An 18714-nucleotide genomic window follows, 5' to 3' on the forward strand; every position below is an offset into this window, starting at 1 on the left:
CCTAGAGACCGGAGGGAGGGCCTAGGCCCTACTCTTTAGGACTTGATAGATGTCCTTTCTGGAAGGCCTCATCCTCCCTGTGAAGTGGGTGGGGAATAGGATGGGAGGCAGGGAGGATGGGAGGGAGAGGAAACTAGGATTAATGTATATAATTAGAAAAAAATAACTTAAAAATATAAATGAGCACTGTGCTTTGAGTGTATGTATAGGGGTATTATAGAAGTCCATATGGTGGCTCATTATCATCATCATTATTTATTATTATTATTATTATTATTATTATTATTATTATTATCATTTTAACCTCCTTAGTGACTTCTTGTGTTTGTTTTTCATGACAGTGTACAGGCTATACTCTTAGGAGTATTGATCACTACATTATCTTACTGAATTTGATTTTCATTTCTTTGACCCTTCATTTAGGTGAATACAAATTCTATCTGAGAAATATTCCAAGAAAAGTATATTTTACTGTACTTTTTAATCTGTACTTTTTAAATGTTTGTGTAAATATCTCTAGGCTGAAAGTATATTGTTGTGAAATTTTGAAGATAGTGCCAGATGATCTTAAGTTTCTAGTGTTGCTTTTGAAAACACTGAAGCCATTCTAATCCTTTTCATTTTGCAACATAATTTTCTTTTCTTTTTCTGGAAACTTAGTGATTTTCTGTTCTTCATGACCTGACTTTGTAGAATTATATTCTGGATTCTGATCTATTTGTATTTGCTATACTGTATATAGCAAGGCTTCTACAATCTTGAAAGTTGATTCTCCAAATTTGGAAATTTTAATAAGTTACATAATTACTTCCTTACTTAATTTCTTTTGGCCTTTCCTACTAGAACTTTTATTATTAAAATATTAAACCTTCCAGCACAAGTTATCTGTTCTCTATTTTTCTAATATTTAATTTTAAATTTTGCTCATATTTTCTGTATTTTTCAATGTTTGAGTTTTACTTTTATGATAGCTGTACTGACTTTTCCATTGTTCTTACCCTGATTTTTAGTTTCAAAAAATTGTTTTGGGGTTTTTAATTTATAAGGACAAATATACTTGTAAAAGTTGCTTTTTTCCCCTTGTTTAATATATTTCCTTTTTTTATCATTGTTGTTGTCTGGTCTGTATTTTAAATTTGAACCTTTCTGTAGATATCTGAAAATCTTTGGTTACTTATTCTGTTTTACAGGTAACAAAAGTTACTTTAGAATGCTGAAGATTAGCAAGATGTTTAATGAAGATTTGGTTTGTTGGATGCTTAAGGGAGCCACGGTGGCCAGAAAATTTCAAAGGTTTTCAAAGAATGTGCTCCATTTACTTGCCTAAGAGCATTTCATTCATATATCCTACTATGGTGAGGAGGAGGAAGAGATTCCTTTACTCTTTGTCTTGGCGCACAAGTCTGCATTCTTCAGTTCAGTTCAGAATTTGACTCTTTCCACAGAAGAAAGCAGACTTTTCAACAGCAGAGAAGAGTTCCATAGAAGCAGCATGCCCTGAAGAGTGTCTTTAGCCTTCTCCCTCATTCCAGAGAAGCACATTGTCTCCTTGATTAGCACTCGAGTTTCTTGGCTGTATTAATCTAGTTGTAGAATTTCTTTTTTCTCTCTAATTCCCAAATAATGCAATTTTCACTTTTCTTGTACTCTTGTTTCTTAGATCTTTGAAGAAAACCATTTTCTGAGGTTTAAGAAGGCTGTGACAGTCAGGAAATTATGTTCTTCTGTGGGATCCACCATTTGACCTAAAATTTTTAGCTATGTGATCCACACCAACTAAGTGTTCACAGAGGACAGTGATCGTAAGCACCTGCTCAATGTAACAACCAGTTTCTAAAAAAATTTCTTTTCTTGTCTTTGAACTGTTTTTCTGTTCTATTTTATTCCTGACTTGGCTTGTTTTTTATTTGTGAGCAACTCGATTAACAACATTCTAGTTGCTTTCAAATCAAACAAAGTATTTGATATCTTGTCTCATTCCCACAATAATCTGGATTGTGTTTCCCTCTTAATAGGCAATATTACCCAAAAGGTTCCTGTTAGTTCCCCATTGCAGCTGAGACTCTTCTGCCACATCATATTAAGTAAGCTAGTAACTACTTCTTTGATGCTTATGCATAGATTTGAGGGAGGATAATTTACTTTTTGTATATTGCTCACATAATTAAAATATCCCGGGATACCTCCAAAGCCCAGGTCTTCTAACTGCACCAGAACACAAAAACTGAAAACGTTCTCATTTGTTAATAGTGACAAATAGAAGCAAGAGTGGCATATAAAATTGGCTTAAATTACAAGTTACCTTATAGCTTAGTAAGAAACATTTTAGGAATGTCGGTAAAAAAACTTTTAGAGAGAAATAAAGTCCAGTACTTAAATACTTATGTTAGTAACAAGTTATTTTCATGTTTTTATTCACAAAAATTATTCAGGTAGATCAGAGAATGTAAAATGAAGCCAAATAAAAATTTTGCAATTATTATTTGAAAAATATTATTTGGTTTAGTGCAACGAATGTTCTGAAGCTCTTCCTTTCAAATAGTCCCTTACAGCGGATGCTGCAGCAGGAGCAAAACAGAAATGAGATCATCACAGTGTGGTCGGCACTGTTCCTAGAAAACAGAAGTTAACAAGGAGCAATAAAAATAAACTCTCATACAACTAATCCTTGTCCATATTTCTTTGACCCTTCATTTAGGTGATGCAGTATGGTCATGCAGTTTACTTTAACACCAGAAAACCTTTGAAGTGAGAAGGATGCAATCGTAATTACCTCATGATTTCCCTAGGTGAAATACAATAGAAGTTCAAAGTTACACGGATTTTATCTAGTTCGGTAAGGGAAAATAATGACAGTGAAGTGGATACAAATGCATTACAAATACAAAATCAACGCACAAGGAATGGCAAATATCAAGAAGGTTTAGGGTACAATAAGATTTAGTTGTAGAAAATCTTGAAAGAAAAACAGAGAATAGATTTTAGAAGGTACTTAGATCTTTGCTCTTGGGACTGAGGAGGAAGTTTCATGGTTAAGAGTTCTTTATGTATACAACTGAAGAACTGAGATCAGATCTTTCACACACATGTAACAAGCTGGGCAGGGCTGCCCTCTGAGTAAGGGGATTGCTGCAGCCATTGATTGCTAACATAACAATTGATTAAAAGAGAGACCTGGTCTCTAGAGATAAAAGAGGGAAAATTAAAGAAGGATACCTCTAGCCTCCACATTCATGAACACGCTCCTATATACAACAATTTTTAATGTTTAAAAAATTATTTATTTTTTATAGACTTGGAGTCTAGTGAGGGAAGATGCTTGTGTCAGTAAGCAAGGTGAGCTGGGGAAGAATAACCAAGATAGGCAAGAAAATGGAAGATAAAGACATCAAAGTGAACAAGGCTGCCAGAAGAAATACTGTGGAAGTATATTATAGTGCTGGTGAGTGATGATGAAGAATGATGTGACAAGTGGGAAAAATACCTAGAACAATCAAGATTTGATGGTGAGCTACCAAAAAATTTTTAATACCATGAATAAAAATGAGAAAATTCGAGAAATTTGTCCCTTTTGAAAGTAAGAAAAAGATAATGATGAGTTTTCCATTAAGTGGTTGAATTCAAGAAACGAAAAAAAAAAAAAAATAGTTCAGCAAGTGTGAATATGGGTTTCATCACATATTATAAACCTACAGCCCAGGAGACAGTGTAAAATAAAGATTGAGACTACTTGAACAGACTTGAATAAATTTATAGTATTTAGTTCTAAAATACTATAGTGGGAAGAGTGGATACTAATGTCTAGAATCCAAGATCTGATATTCATTGACCATGAACCAGCAGTGAGCTATGAGGGTAGAAGAAGTAAGTGATATGAGTAGGCTTACACTTCTACACAGAGCTGCCTAGAAAAAGTATTTATGGAATATAATTATTAGTCTTAAATACAGTGAGTAACGCAAAGTGGTTAGGAAGTAAGAAATAGCCATTTTAAGGATAAAATTTTCACATACTTTGGAAGAAATGGGCCTAGTAGAGAGCTGAAGAAGACAGAAAGATTGCAAGAAGGGGATAATTAAACACACAATTTCTTTCAAGGATTAAAAATAAGGAGAAAGAAAAGAAGGGAATGGAAGGGAAGTGAAAGGAGGGGAGGAGTTGCTTGTGTGGAGCTATTGGCAAACTAGAAGCATTAATAAGTGAATGTACAAGAAAACATCAAAGTTACTTGAATCACACAATTCAGTCTTTAACAAGAGAGTTAAAATAGTGAAACATAAAAAAGTACCTTAATAAATGCATTCTTACAATGTGCTAGTCATGCTACTAGATCCTTTATGACATTATCTAGATTTTCCTCCTTTAAGAAAGACTAGCAAATTTTAACCTGGATTGTAGTGAAAAATATTCAGGCATCTGTACGCAAACATATACCTCACATAAAATATTTAATTAATGTATAAATCAATGTAGATTAAAAAAAACTTCACTTGTTAGTGGGTCGGCTTGACATTTGTAACTTTTCTCTATCCTCTGATAACAAGAATAGTACAGATTCCATTTTGCACTTGCTCTGATATTGATGGCTTACAAGCTTTAATTATTTTTAAACACTGTATCTGCTCACAAATACAAATGCAAAATGCATTTACAACACAAATAAAGCATGCGATGGGTAGACTAAACTTTTGACATACCTGGACATACTCAAAAAGTACGTCAACACATCTTTTTACTGCTGTTGCATGGATCAAAGTTGGAGTTTTTTAAGAAGAGGCTTAAGAACAGATTTAACTGTGAGTAGTAAGATAGAAAGGGGACTTAGGAAAATGATATATTCTCAAACAGGGGTCAAAACCCAACTGGGAATCACACTTTAGTGTCTGAACAGTATCCATGGATATAATTTTTTTTCTGTAGTTTTTCTGCTCAAAATTTGATAGTTATCTTCATTCTCTGGACTTGCCCTAGGACTAAGGCTCGGCAACATAACAGAAACAGCTGTCACTCATAAACTTTTTTACTACACAGGCAGTGGTCTCCCATGACTATTTTAGTTCACTTGTCTTAAGATCCTTGCTCACATGTGCATCAAAATGCACATAATTAGGCTGGTCATGACGGTAAATCCCTATAAGCCCAGTTGCAGGAGGCTAAGACAACAGGATTTTAGAGTTCAAGGGTAATCTTGGGATCTTTTTCCTCCATTTTCTCCCTCTTTGTGTTTGTATGGACAGATATGGTTAATTTCTTGACATACCATAGACAGGTTTTTGTATGAGTGAATGACTTTTTACTTTATTCTCAATAAAATTTGTTATTACTTGTATATTTTGTTATTCCTAATTATTCAGATGGCCTTTAGAATTTGGAGATATTGATATATTGCTAGACTGATTTTCAGAAAATTCTTAGTTCAGTATTTTAAAATTCAGCTATTAACAGTTTTCTGAATTTTATTTAGCTGAATTTGTAAATCATTCAAATGTTAAATACAAATGAGTTTATTCTTAGATTTATTTCTGGAAGTTACTTCTGCATTGCTAGTCTTTTCAAATATAGTAGCGTTATTTATTATAGTAAGATTATAATAAAAAAGACAACTAAGTAAATTCTAATCATGTGCGCATCCCTGGATTCAATTCCAGGACCACAACCACCAAAAAAAAAAAAAAAAAAGAGGGCTCTGCAAATCTGCAAATGGAATTCTTCAAAAGACAATAGGAGGATTGGAATACAACTTTAAATGATACCTTACCCTTACTTCTCCAAATAGTAATTTTTCATATTTCTCATCTCATAAAAAGCCATGTCTCTGATCATAACCAAATTCCAGGTATACATGTGGTACAATAGTATTTCCTTATGTTTTCTATTTTTTCTTTTTTATTTAAATTTGAAACATAGTTTTTTACATGTCAATCCTAGTTCCCTCACCCTCTCATCCTCCCCTATTACCTCCACCAAACCCCAGCCCATCCCCTTAATGCTTGCCAGGAAGAGTGAGGTCACCCATGGGGAGTCTTCAAAGTCTGGCATATCATTTGGAACAGGGCCTAGGCCCTACCCCATGTGTCTAGGCTGAGATAGTATCCCTTGTGTGGGATGGGCTCCCAAAGTCCATTCCTATGCTAGGGATACATACTGATCCATTACAACAGGACCTATAGACTGCCTAGTCCTCCTAACTAACCCCATATTCAGGGTGTCTGGGTCAGTCCTATGCTGGTTTCCCAGCTAGCAGACTGGGGCTCATGAGCTCCCCCCTGTTCAGGTCAGCTTATTCTGTGGGTTTCTCCAGCCTGGTCTTGACCCCTTTGCTCATCACTCCTCCCTCTCTGTAACTGGATTCCAGGAATTCAGCTCAGTGTTAGCTTTGGGTGTCTGCTTCTTCTCTCATCAGTTACTAGATGAAGGCTCTAGATTGGCCTATAAGGAAGTCATCAATCTCATTATAGTGAAAGGGCATTAAAGATAGTCTCTCCCCTATTGCTTAAATTGTTAGTTGGGTTCATCCTTGTAGATGTCTGGGCATTTCCATAGTACCAGAGTTCTCCTTAAATCTGTAATGGCTCCCTCTATTATGGTATATCTTTTCTTGTTCTCCTCTTTTTTCCCCTGTCCCCTCTTGCCTGTCTCTCCCACCCTCTTCTCCATATCTCTTTCTCCTAACTCCCTTTCCCCTCCCACCATGTTCCCAATTTGTTTGGAGATCTTGTCCCTTTCCCCTTCTCTGGAGGACCATGTATGTCTATCATAGGGTCCACTTTGTTTCATAGTTTTTCTGGTGGTGTGAATTGTAGGCTGGTAATCCTTTGCTCTATTTCTAAAATCCATATATGAGTGAGTATATACCATGTTTGTCTTTTTGTGACTGGATTACCTAACTCAGAATGGTTACTTCTAGTTCCATCCATTTCCCTGCAAATTTCAGGATTCCATTGTTTTTCCATTGAGTACTCCATTGTGTAAATGTACCACATTTTCTCCATCCATTCCCTAGTTGAGGAGCATCTTGGTTGCTTCTAGGTTCTGGCTATTACAAATAATGCTGCTACGAATATAGTTGAACAGATGTCCTTGTATGAATGTGTTATCTTTTGGGTATATGCTTAAGAGTGGAATTACTGGATCTTGAGGTAGACATTTCCATTTTCCCGAAGAACTGCCATACAGATTGCTAAATTGGCTATATGAGTTTGCACTCCCACCAGCAGTGGAGGAGGGTGCCCTTTTCTACACATTGTCTCCAGCATAAACTCTTTGGTGTTTTTGATTTTAGCCATTGTGACATGAGTAAGATCTCACAGTTGTTTTGATTTGCATTTCCCTGAGGGCTAAGGATGTTGAACACTTTCTAAGTGTCTTTCAGCCATTTTAAGTTCCTCCATTGAGAATTCTCTATTTAGTTCTGTATCCACTTTTTAATTGGATAATTTGGTATTTTGGTTATTAAGTTCATTGTATAATTTGGAAATCAGCCCTCTCTCGATGTGGGATTGGTGAATATCTTTAAATATCCATGCTTTTGGATAGGTAGGGTCAACATAGTAAAAATGGCAATCTTACCAAAAGCAATTTACAGATTCAATGCAATCCCCATCAAAATCACAGTACAATTCGCCACAGACCTTGAAAGAACAATTCTCAACTTTATACGGAAAAACAAAGAAGGATAGCAAAAAAAAAAAAAAAAAAAACCTGTACAATAAAGGAAATTCCCAGGGCATCACCATCCCTGACTCCAAATATAGTCCTGAAAAGAGCTTGGTATTGACACAAAAATAGACAGGTACACCAATGGAATCGAACTGAAACCCTGATATTAACCCACACACCTATGAGCACCCAATTTTTGACAAAGAACCTAAATTTATACAGTGGAAAAAGGAAAGCATGTTTAACAAATGTTGCTGGTATAACTGGATGCTGGTGTGTAGAAGAGTGCAGATAGATCTATTTCTACAACCATGCACAAAACTCAAGGACAAATTGCAAATAGATCAAGGACCTCAACATAAACCCAGCCACACTGAACTTCTTAGAATAGAAAGTTGATCAAATTAGTACAGGAGACCGCTTCCTGAACATAACACCAGTAGCACAGACACTGAAATCAGCAATTAATACATGGGACCTCCTCAAACTGAGAAGCTTCTTTAAGTCAAAGGACACAGTAGTATTTTATTTCCTCTCCTTCATCGTAATTGTTTACATATAGTTAGTTATTAAGCAATCCTCTAATTGATAGAGCTAGTTAAAGATACTTGCTAATTCAGGAGAACACAGAGAAACATTTCTCTAAATTACCCAGGTATTTTCCATTCCTGTTTCTTAATTAGGAAGCCAAAGACAATAAGGACTGATGCTATAGATCATTTTCTACATTCTAGTTATAAATGGAAGCAAATCATGACTAAAACCACAATGTCTATAAACCATTTTTCAGTTTTCTTATTTATTGACAGTTTTAAAAATTACAACACAATGAATTGATGGTAAATACAGAAGATGCAACAGTATAAAAAGCCATTTAACCTTTTCCTATGTTAAGACACTTACAGCAGACAAACACTGCCCCACCCAAACCCTTCTTGAATGGAAGTAAAATAATAATAAATTAATAAATACAAAATAATAACTGCACAGCCCTTAACTCTTTGATTGCCATGGCACAAACCATGTTGATGATGCTAGCTTGTGACATTTGTATGGTTAAGTTTGCCGCAGCAGTCAAAGGGTTATAGCATTGTAAACATAAGTACCTTGTGAAAATGTTCAGTCATGTTACTGATCTACAGAATGAGATTAATAGCATGACCCTTGACCTTTAATGAGGCCTCATTATAAGGAGTCAAGGAGATAATAGTGAGCTATTACACAAACTAGGCAACCATTTTAATAACAATGTGTAATGAAGCCTTAATTTTTCTAATAAAAGACAATTTGTGAATAAACACTGTTCAACACTCTGGTCAATAAAATCAATGAAAAATTAATTGAAGCACCACAAAATTTTGCCTGATTATATCTGACAGTCATAATACACTTTAGCACCATTTATATAGCCTTTTATTTGCACACAAACAAGCTTTGTGTTTGTCAGTATAAGCAATCAGAAAAAAAAATACATATGCCAAATTTCAGATGGAATAAATGTATATAATCCTGTGTGGGCAAAACCATAACATTCAACCCTTAAAATCCACTGAGAAAATAAATGTGCTATTTCATGCCTTGTACACATGGAAACATACATGTTGTCAAAACCTTAGTGAGATAAAATTACAGTGTAAGATGCTAAGGAACTCAGTTATATCTTCATACACTCCCTGTAACTGAAAACATCGGAGTGAGTAAAATAAAAGCTAAGGTACAGACAACTGTCTCAAATCCTAATTTCCTGTCCTTCCTCTCTGCTTTGTTTTAATTCCTAATATGCACACTATATAAGTAAAAGTCGATTTTCATAGGAAGCTATAAAATGATTATTGTTTACCCAGGAGACAACTTCCCTCTGTAATTGTTTGTATCTCATTTGGATTCTGAAAGCTAAATATTTAGAAAACAATATGGTATTTATTTGATAGTTGATGGGAGCTTTATTCTCTCTGTCTAATTAATATATATGTATATATACACACATATATATCATATACTGTATATTCCCAAATATATGTTACCAGATAGCTTATATAGATATCACATATCAATATTCACCATCAGTTATATTGATCCACTATTGGAATCAAAATAACAACACATATAAAAGTCTTAAAGCATCTTGAAGGTACATACCATGGTGGTCAAGCAGCCAAATTTCTTCATGTCAACAATATTTGATTTGTTTGAAAAATTAGACTATGAACTGATTATATTCTATGTTCTTATTAAAAGTTTATATCAGAACAAAACTAAACTAATAAACCCCATCCATTTACTTTCAATAATGCAAAGCCAAAATATATTTGACTAAAATTAGATACACGTAAGAAAAATTTTTTTAAAGGCTTTTATGCTTGAAGCAAATTTTTATGGCCAAGTCTCTAAATCCCCTGAAAATAGAGGTCCACCATATAAATGCTGATACAGTCAGAACCAAGGCAGCAGAAGACACTGCTGTGAAATACATTATTCTTTTATTCTACCTATTTCTTATATTACACAATTTACTCCTAAAAGGAACTATCCCAAAGATTCAAGGCTGTAGGCATTCATTTCATTCTGATGTACTTAAACACTACATTGTGATATTTATGATATTTATATTTGATATATTCTCCAAAACTAACTTTTCATTGCTGTCTTATCAATACACGACTGTAATTATACTAAGCATTTCACTTTTTTCCAGAGGATGAGCTCTATACAAATATAAGCCAATGAGAAAGTTTGGGATGTAATAAGGACTGTTTATCATGTAATTTATGATGGAAATTTTGAGAAACAAAAACATATCTCCAAGGTTTCACCTAAGTACTACTAAATTCTGGTTGCAAAAAGAGAAAGGAAATAAAATCTGATTTAAAAATATATATAAAAAATTGGTGACTGAGAAGGATCAAATAATGATAACAGAAAGGGGGGACATGAAAATGTTGATGATCATTTGTTCTTGATTAGGATCCATGTTGGGTTGTCTGTGACTGCATTCATGAGTAGAGATAGGAATAATGGATTTTATGTCATATGTAAAAGAATGAATGGTTATCCAGCATAAATTCCTAATTTTACATAGGAAATGGGAATCAGAAGGAATGAGATATGAGATGTAATGCTATTTCAGAGTAGTAAAAACTTGTTAGATAACCCTGTATTACTTCAGAAACCATTCAAAGTCTGTTTTATGGAAACAAGCAGGTTATTGGTATATAGAAAGGTAATGAGATATAATTGGTATTTCATGACAGCAAACATGCATTCTAGTCACTTCAAATGATAGTGTACACAAGGCTTTCTTCGTCAATACCCTGGTAAGATAGGCCAACACAGCCACACACATTCATATAAATATGGCAAGTACAAGCAGTACAAGCAATACTGTAGCCTATCCTACGGAAAAGAATCCTTTCAAGTCACACCTCACCAAAGCTAAATAATGTATGAAGCAAGTATCAAAGGACTGTGTTAAAAACACTATGCTTGAGATCCAATCTAGGTACACATAAAGTGCTAGAAAGAGGTCCATATCCAACTTATATATGGAAAAAATATGTAGGTGAAAGAAACTGCAGAAAATATCTGTTAGCTACAGTATTATTTGTTTTGTTTGTTTTGTTCTTGTTTACCATTCTTTCTATTTTCTCAGTGAAATAAAAGTTAGTGAGTTCTCACTGTGAAGCTAAGTGGCATAACAGGAAAGAGTTATACTTATATTTGATATCTTCTTCCCTTCTTAAGGGCATAAAATATAGCTCTGTAGCAGAGCACATGGCAATATCATATGAATTGGAACAACACTCCAGCTTGGGATACGTTTTCCTGCATACATAGCCCAGTGTACCCTTTCATGGAAGGACACATAGAGCACACATCTGATTAATATAATTAGGTCTATGTTAAAATAAGAAAAATTCCAAAACACACTGCTTTTTTAGTTGAAAGGCATAGAATTTCAGCTCTCTCCATATATACATGTCCTCCATATATAGCTTCTTATGCTTATGATATACTGATCACAAGTTTTGATTTTTGCCCCATTTTCTTTAAACGGAATTTACTACAAATGCCTCTGAAGCCTTTGTTACATCACTAAACTTTTTGTAGACCTCTATCACTACTTACTATAAATAATAGATTATTCTAAAAAAATGATACATGTCATGTTATGTCATCAGTTCATAGCCATGTTCAGACACTGAAAGCTGCTACTTCTGGAACCTATCAGAAAATAGGTGGGGATATTGAAATATCGCAAGTGATTTCCTATGAATTTCTGTAAATATGTCAAGTCAGTATTCACTCTAGGCTTTCTATACTATTGAATTGTATTTCAGAGTAGACATGTTGAAGGAAATATAGATAATTAAATGTTATTAATCTGACCTGAAATATTTTCAAAATCAGCTCAAACTTAGATCAATGTAAAGACACGAGAAACAATGTGAGTGGTGCATTATAGACAAAGTCTACAATTAGATCAGACTAGAACACTAAGGCAACTTTTGCTACTATGCCAAGTGTTTTGTGTTATATGATTATTGAGGTAAATTTCTATCCTAGAGAAATGGCTTTTCTCACAGGGTTCTAACATCTCTCTGACTGGGGTTACTGAATGCATACTTTTAACATTTTGGGTCTATTAGGCAATGGTTGAGTATCAGATGAATTTACATGGGTGGCATCTAATGAGTATTGACTAAGTATATACATTGATAAATAACATGCTAATCACTGTTGTGAAGAACTTGAAGTTTCATTTTTCCCTATTATTTTTGTTCTTGATAAAGTAAAACTTCCACTTAAAATATTACAGAGTACTTGAGTATGACTTTATATTTTACAAAAATCTGGTTTTAACCTTCTCCACTGCCCATTCTATTTAAAAATGTAGCGTTCACATTAATGGTGGGATACTATCCTTGGTTGTTAATTTATTTATTATACTAAGTTCAGCCTTTAACAGGGACTTGTTAAAACCTATGGCACAGCTCTCCTTTTTTCTTAGGCAACAGGAAACCTGTCATTACACTTTCACACTTTTTTCCTGTGGTTGTTATACATCAATATTGTGGAGAAGAATGCCACTGGAAGGAATGACTAAATTCAACATGAGTTGCTTGACTGCTTCTTTGTTACAGAGATTAGTGAAGTCTGAATTTATAGTTCTTTGCCATAGGTCATCTGAATGTCACACTTGTGATTTAGATGGTATGTTGTGTCTATGTTATTTTGGGATATGCTCTTAAGGTGTCAAAAATTAAACATTTTGCTGTGATTACTGAAAACATTTGCTTGCCATCCCCAGGCTTATTACACTATATACTACAATCTCACAGACTCAAAACTATCAGCAAATAACTACCTTTATTTGTTTTTGGAAATAAATGCCAAATATCTAAAAAAAATTGTTATATTCATGATGACTTTTGTTTAACATGTCTATTCAAGTATAACATCTGTTCTTCTTCAGAAAGCACATTGAGTTCAAATAACATGGACGTACCAGTTACTCAATTGTAAGGTCCATATAACAGGAGTCTGAATTTGTGCCATATTAGAGATATCATCACAACATGGAAAACTTGAAAATATTACATTACTCTCCAGTATATACACCCTCATTCAGACATCACACTGAGCAAGCAGTAGAATCTGGGCAATGTTCTTATCCACTACATTGCATTGTAATCATTCACATAAATGAAAAAAACATGTACAGTATTTGAAAAGCCAAATTATGCGTTGATATAAGAGATTGTAGGCAGCTCGAGTAACAAAGGTAACAATTCCTTATTTCAGTAACTTGTCTCTATCTTTTAATACTTAGTAATTGCTTTTGTTGATTATTTATTACATTTGTTTGATAAAAGCCTTGCTCTCCAGTTAGGAACAGAAACTATATTTGCTAGTAGCATCTACTGTTCTCTAATTGAGTTCTATAACCTCTGCTATGTCAGTGAACACCTGTCTTCACCTACTATGGTCACCATCTCTGCAGAAAACTTGCTCTCAGATGGGTTAGCAGGTACCTAAATCATAACTTTCTCTACATAACTGATGCAGAACCTTACATAATGTTTAACTTAGTCTGATTAATAATAGATAGAGAAACAATATTTATCTGAGATTGTAAACTATGAATTCATTTTATGTAAAACCATCACCTTGTTTACCTTGGTATATTAATAAAAATCAATGAAACATGTATTATTTTATGAACATGAATATGTTTTCATTTCAGTTTTGGACATAGTCGGTCTGAGCTATTCATGTTACTCATTTAGAGATGACAGAAAAAAAAACTTGATTGGTTGTATATCTTTACTGAACCTGAGCTGACATGTTCTTTATCCAGAGAAATCCTTTTTTTTTTTTTAAATTTTTAATTGCTATTCATATGAGAGACAAATTAATCATTTCCATACTTTTGTAGCTTGTCCCTTTTTCTTTTTCTTTTCTTTATTTAAAAATCCCAAGTGTAAGAAGAATCAGCACCCACATGGATGAAGTGCCTGACATACAATGAACAAAGAAACCCCAGTGGTTTTTATTAAGTTGTACTTAGTTCTTACCACTTCTGATCTTATAAGCGTCCTAGTCAAGATAGTAGACATATAAGCCATTTTAAAAGTACATAGACTTTCTCTCTTTTTTTTTTTTTTCATGTTCAAGGCAATACAACCCAAATCATATCCATGATGCTTGCCATACTTCAAGCAGGATGAAGATTTCTTCCTTTTCAACGCTGTGATTAGTTTCTAGCCCTTAGGTACTTACAGTCTTGTGACGAATCAGAATACTGTGATGAATGAGCAAAGAAGCAATAGATTGCTTAATTGATTTTTTTTTGTTTTTAGAGAGTAAAGTGTTCAATGTACATTGATGGAGTTTCTCAATGGTTTACACATGTCCCAAAATGTTACAGTTCCTCATTTCTATCATTAGAGAAACAAAGTTTCCAGTCATTTTTTTTTTCTTGACATCAAGGTCTTGAAAGAATTAACCCTCTAACAAGCAAACACTGTATGAACAGGCTTATGCATACAGTCCTCCATGCTCTGTAGGAACTAACTATAATATTAGCATCATCTAGAAAGGAAGTTCTGAAGTAGAGATACAGGGCTGATCCTTGCCCTCCCCTTTCTTACTTAGCCTCCCATTCAAAATCTTTGATGTCCAGTTGAAGTATAATCTGTATTTCATAATGTGGTGCCATTCCTCTTTCTTAACTGTTCTTTTTATATCAGCCTTACATGATATATGCTCAGATTGTAGGAAACATCAGTTTGCAAGGCTTTTCAGCATGCCACCCATGATTAGAAAATTTTCCCCATCCAAATCATAAACATGTAGTTTAACCAAAAGGCATTCTAATTTTCATGCTATGTTGAGTATAAATATAAATTCAAGGCAGCCAAACTATCCATTTCCAAATAAGAATGTATACCTACACTCATTAAAAATCATCTGGAAATGTGTATTAGCAAATGAGTAAGAAATTTTCACTAGTATAAAATTCCTGCTTCATATAAAAGCCACACTGGCCATTCAAGTATTTGAGGTTTTTTTTTTCCTATGTTTTATTTTTTATCATTTTTACTAAAATGATGAAATTAAGTTTGAAATTAAACAAAAAAATTAAAAATACCTCTACCTATAGGGCATATTCAGAGTGTGCATGTAGAGGGCAGAGCGCCCACCTGCAGATCTAATACCCAAATTCTCTGCACTCTTAAGGAAACAGCTCTTTCTTACTGGGTTTTAGAGAATAACAATCCAATGGAGAAGTGACACCAGATTTCCTTTAGTTTGTGCCAGTTTGCAAGTTAAAGGTCAAAGGGCAAAGACACAGAACAGGACTCTTCAGGGAAATTTTTCACAGAAGACAATGTTTAAGTTGTAGTTAATGACAGTCAACAGATCCATATCAAGTTCAAGGCAAACTGTTCATTGTTTCAAAAGCTAATCCCCTCAAAAGCTGGCTTCCACACAAAGCCAATTGTCTCACTCATGGGGTGCTTTCCTTCTGACCATCTCTAATAAGTTCAGAGCCCAGTGGCTATCAAGCCTTTCACTGCAAGAAGCAGTTCTTAAAATCAATAGAGGTCTGTCAGTTGCTGACTTTTCTCTAGGAAAAAAATATTGATACAAACCTGCTCTGCAGGTCACATAAAAATGACAATACTGCTGTTAGGACAAATTACACTCAACAATGGAATGCTTTGGTGTCTCTTGGCTCTGTCAGTGATCAAATGGATGGCTAAATGCCAGAATCAACACCAACCCTTTGAGAACTACGGCTGACAAGCAATTAGTAATGCATTGAAAAATATTCATGCAAACTCAGAGTCATTGTTTTAATTCTTTCTTAACCCCACAATGCTAACTGCATATTATGGCAAATTGAATTTCCATGCAATGGATTTTTTAAATAAAAAATTCAATATATCTGAAGAAGAAAAGGCTTAGGATGTTTTAACCAATTATTCAAATAAAATTTCACTCTCATAAGATACTGATAACAAAATAGTTTTTTTTATTTGCCAGAAAAATTTTGGCAAGTCACATCATTGTTGTTTGTTATAAAAGCATGTATAGGTTGCTGTCAGTCATTAAAGAATTACATGAGATTTAAGGTATACTTTACAAATCTGAACCTGTTGAATCTGTGATGGCTTTCACTATTGGTCAGATCTACCAATGACCAGACAGTATGACTTATCAACCTGACTCTAGTCTGATAGTTCTCAAAGGGTTACACTGATTTACAAACAGACTCACATGTCTTTATAAAATGACCATCACTTCATTAGTTCAGAGACACACTGCTTCTTGCTCTACTTTCTGCTGAGTATTGCTGACAGACCAATGGAAGGCCTGGGACAAAGGCCTAACACAACTGGGAAGAGCATCACAATGATGTTGGGCCAGGAGGCAGGAGGGGGTTCAGAAACATTTCAAAAACAATCAAAAGGTCCTTTGTGAAAACACGTATATGAGTATGGAGATGATGAAACATTGTGGACATAGCTGAGAACAGCTGTAGAAAATGAAAAATGCATGTATTATTAAGGCTGTTACTATATTGCAGATATTTTGGCCCCTTGTTTGTTGGAAAATGGCTGTCCCAACAGTCTAGAGTCCTGCATGTCTGTTCCGGATCTCCCACCTGAAAAAACAAAACAAAACAACACACACAAACAAAACAAAACAAAACAAAACAAAAAAACCCAAAAAACGATGTGCAGGAGACTATCCATACATAGTGGTCACAGAGCTATCTTCTTTGGAGACAAAGCTGTTTTGGGTCTTCACACTTTCCTTAAAGTTCAATTGTGGATTTTTGTTGTTTTTGAAACTCTTTCTTCTTTTGCTTTAAAGCAAAAACCTATGGATTTTCTCATTTGCTCTTTTTGTTTACTCTCTCTATTTTTCTCTCTTTCTCCTTCTCTTTCTCTCTTTCTCCCAGAAATGGGCTCAGATTTCAGAAGGAAAAGGATTTTTAAAAAATTAAGAAGAAACTTTTCTTCTATATTTCCTCTTCTTCAGTTAATCCTGAAATTTGACTGGGCATTGAGCGTGCAGAGGAAAGGCCTACAACTGAATGACAAAGAAAGACAGAGGACTGAAGAACAGCAGGTACTGTGCATCATGGAGGCTTCTCCATGAATATATTTCCACTCATGTGCAGGACCAGCAACCCTCTAGGTTTGGAAGGTCAGCCCCGATTCAGGCTGCCACAAGCCTGCTCCTAGCTAGGAAACAGCATAACAGCTCTTGTCTTGAATCTCAAGTTACCACAAACTCCTGGAAAAGAAAGAAAAAAGAAATCCCTACATCACACCCACTCTTGCATAGAGCGTTTACAGTACAGTATGTGGCGGGGTGTTCCTTTCCTCTTGAACTGGAACACAGTGTAAACCAATACAAGGAGACATAAGGCCAAGATGCAGGGAATGACAATAGCTATGGCTTTCACAGTGCTGGCTGTGTTGTCCAGTTTGATGACAATGTCTACATCATCTGGTGGGCTGAGTCCTTTATCTCGGTCTGTTGGTCCATCACAGCCCATAAAATCCTTGAGGATGGATCTTGGATACCCAGGTTCTACTTTTAGTATTTGGTTGTTGAATTTCCAGTACTCTTTTCCTTTGTAGAAATAGGTAAATCCTGGGGGGTGGGGGTGGGAGGAGAACATACATACACAGGCTCTACTTATTTGTGATCATGTATATACATATAAATACTAATTAAATAGACTACTTCTCAAAACATATGTTTTAGGATCTTAAGCCCCTTTAAGTTCTCAAGGAAGAAAACATAATCCTCAGTTCCACTGTATTACAAAGGCTATATTCCAGAAATTGTGCCTTTTTTGGTGTTTTCTTCCTTCCTTCATTCCTTCCTTCTTTCCTTCCTTCCTTCCTTCCTTCGTCTCTCCCTCTCTCCCTCCCTCCTGCTCATCCTCCTTCCCTCCTGTTTGGAAAAGGGTCTAAGTCTGGCCCCCAAGCTGGCCTAGTACTCTCTATAGAAAGTAGATGGTCTCAAATATATGGCAATCATTTCTCTTGCCTCAACCTTCCCAGTGCTTAGGTTTCAAGTATATGCCATCAAACTTGGCACATGTGTTCTAAAGTCTAATAAATCTGTGACTGAAATATATGGGTGGCAGGTTATGTATAGCCATTCCTATTGTGGATTGTAAAGAGGGTGCCATCCTTTTTCTGGGTTATAAAAGTACTACTATCACATAATTCACATGATATGAACCTTTATCAGAAAAATTTGAATTGCTTGAAAAAGCAAACCATTGCCTATCCACTAAGTGTCACTGAGGTGCTTTTTCAATACACAATAAAGACGTTTCTCACCTATTCACAAGTCAGGGCAAGTTCTTAATATCTCAGTAATGGGATTTTTTTTAATCTTCCTAAACAAGAGGCTCCCCTTTGTTATTTGGATAAGAAACCGTGACAATTAAGTGGATTATAGATACTTTCTTTTGTCTATTGGAAATTTTAAAAGCAAACAAATATTTATAGAATGTTGTAC

General features: G+C 34.8%; 1 protein-coding gene across 1 annotated transcript in view; it reads right to left on the reverse strand.

The window, feature by feature from the left end:
* Positions 1-17099: 17099 nt before the first annotated feature.
* The window catches only part of Mmp16 (matrix metallopeptidase 16), a 236945-nt gene continuing 235330 nt past the window's right edge, over positions 17100-18714 (reverse strand). Inside the window, exon 10 of the mRNA XM_051198439.1 lies at positions 17100-17832. Coding sequence (XP_051054396.1) covers positions 17501-17832 — 332 coding nt within the window. The 3' untranslated portion in view covers positions 17100-17500. The remainder of the gene's footprint in view (positions 17833-18714) is intronic.

This window comes from Phodopus roborovskii, unplaced genomic scaffold, assembly GCF_943737965.1.
Source record: "Phodopus roborovskii unplaced genomic scaffold, PHOROB, whole genome shotgun sequence".
Classification (NCBI taxonomy): domain Eukaryota; kingdom Metazoa; phylum Chordata; class Mammalia; order Rodentia; family Cricetidae; genus Phodopus; species Phodopus roborovskii.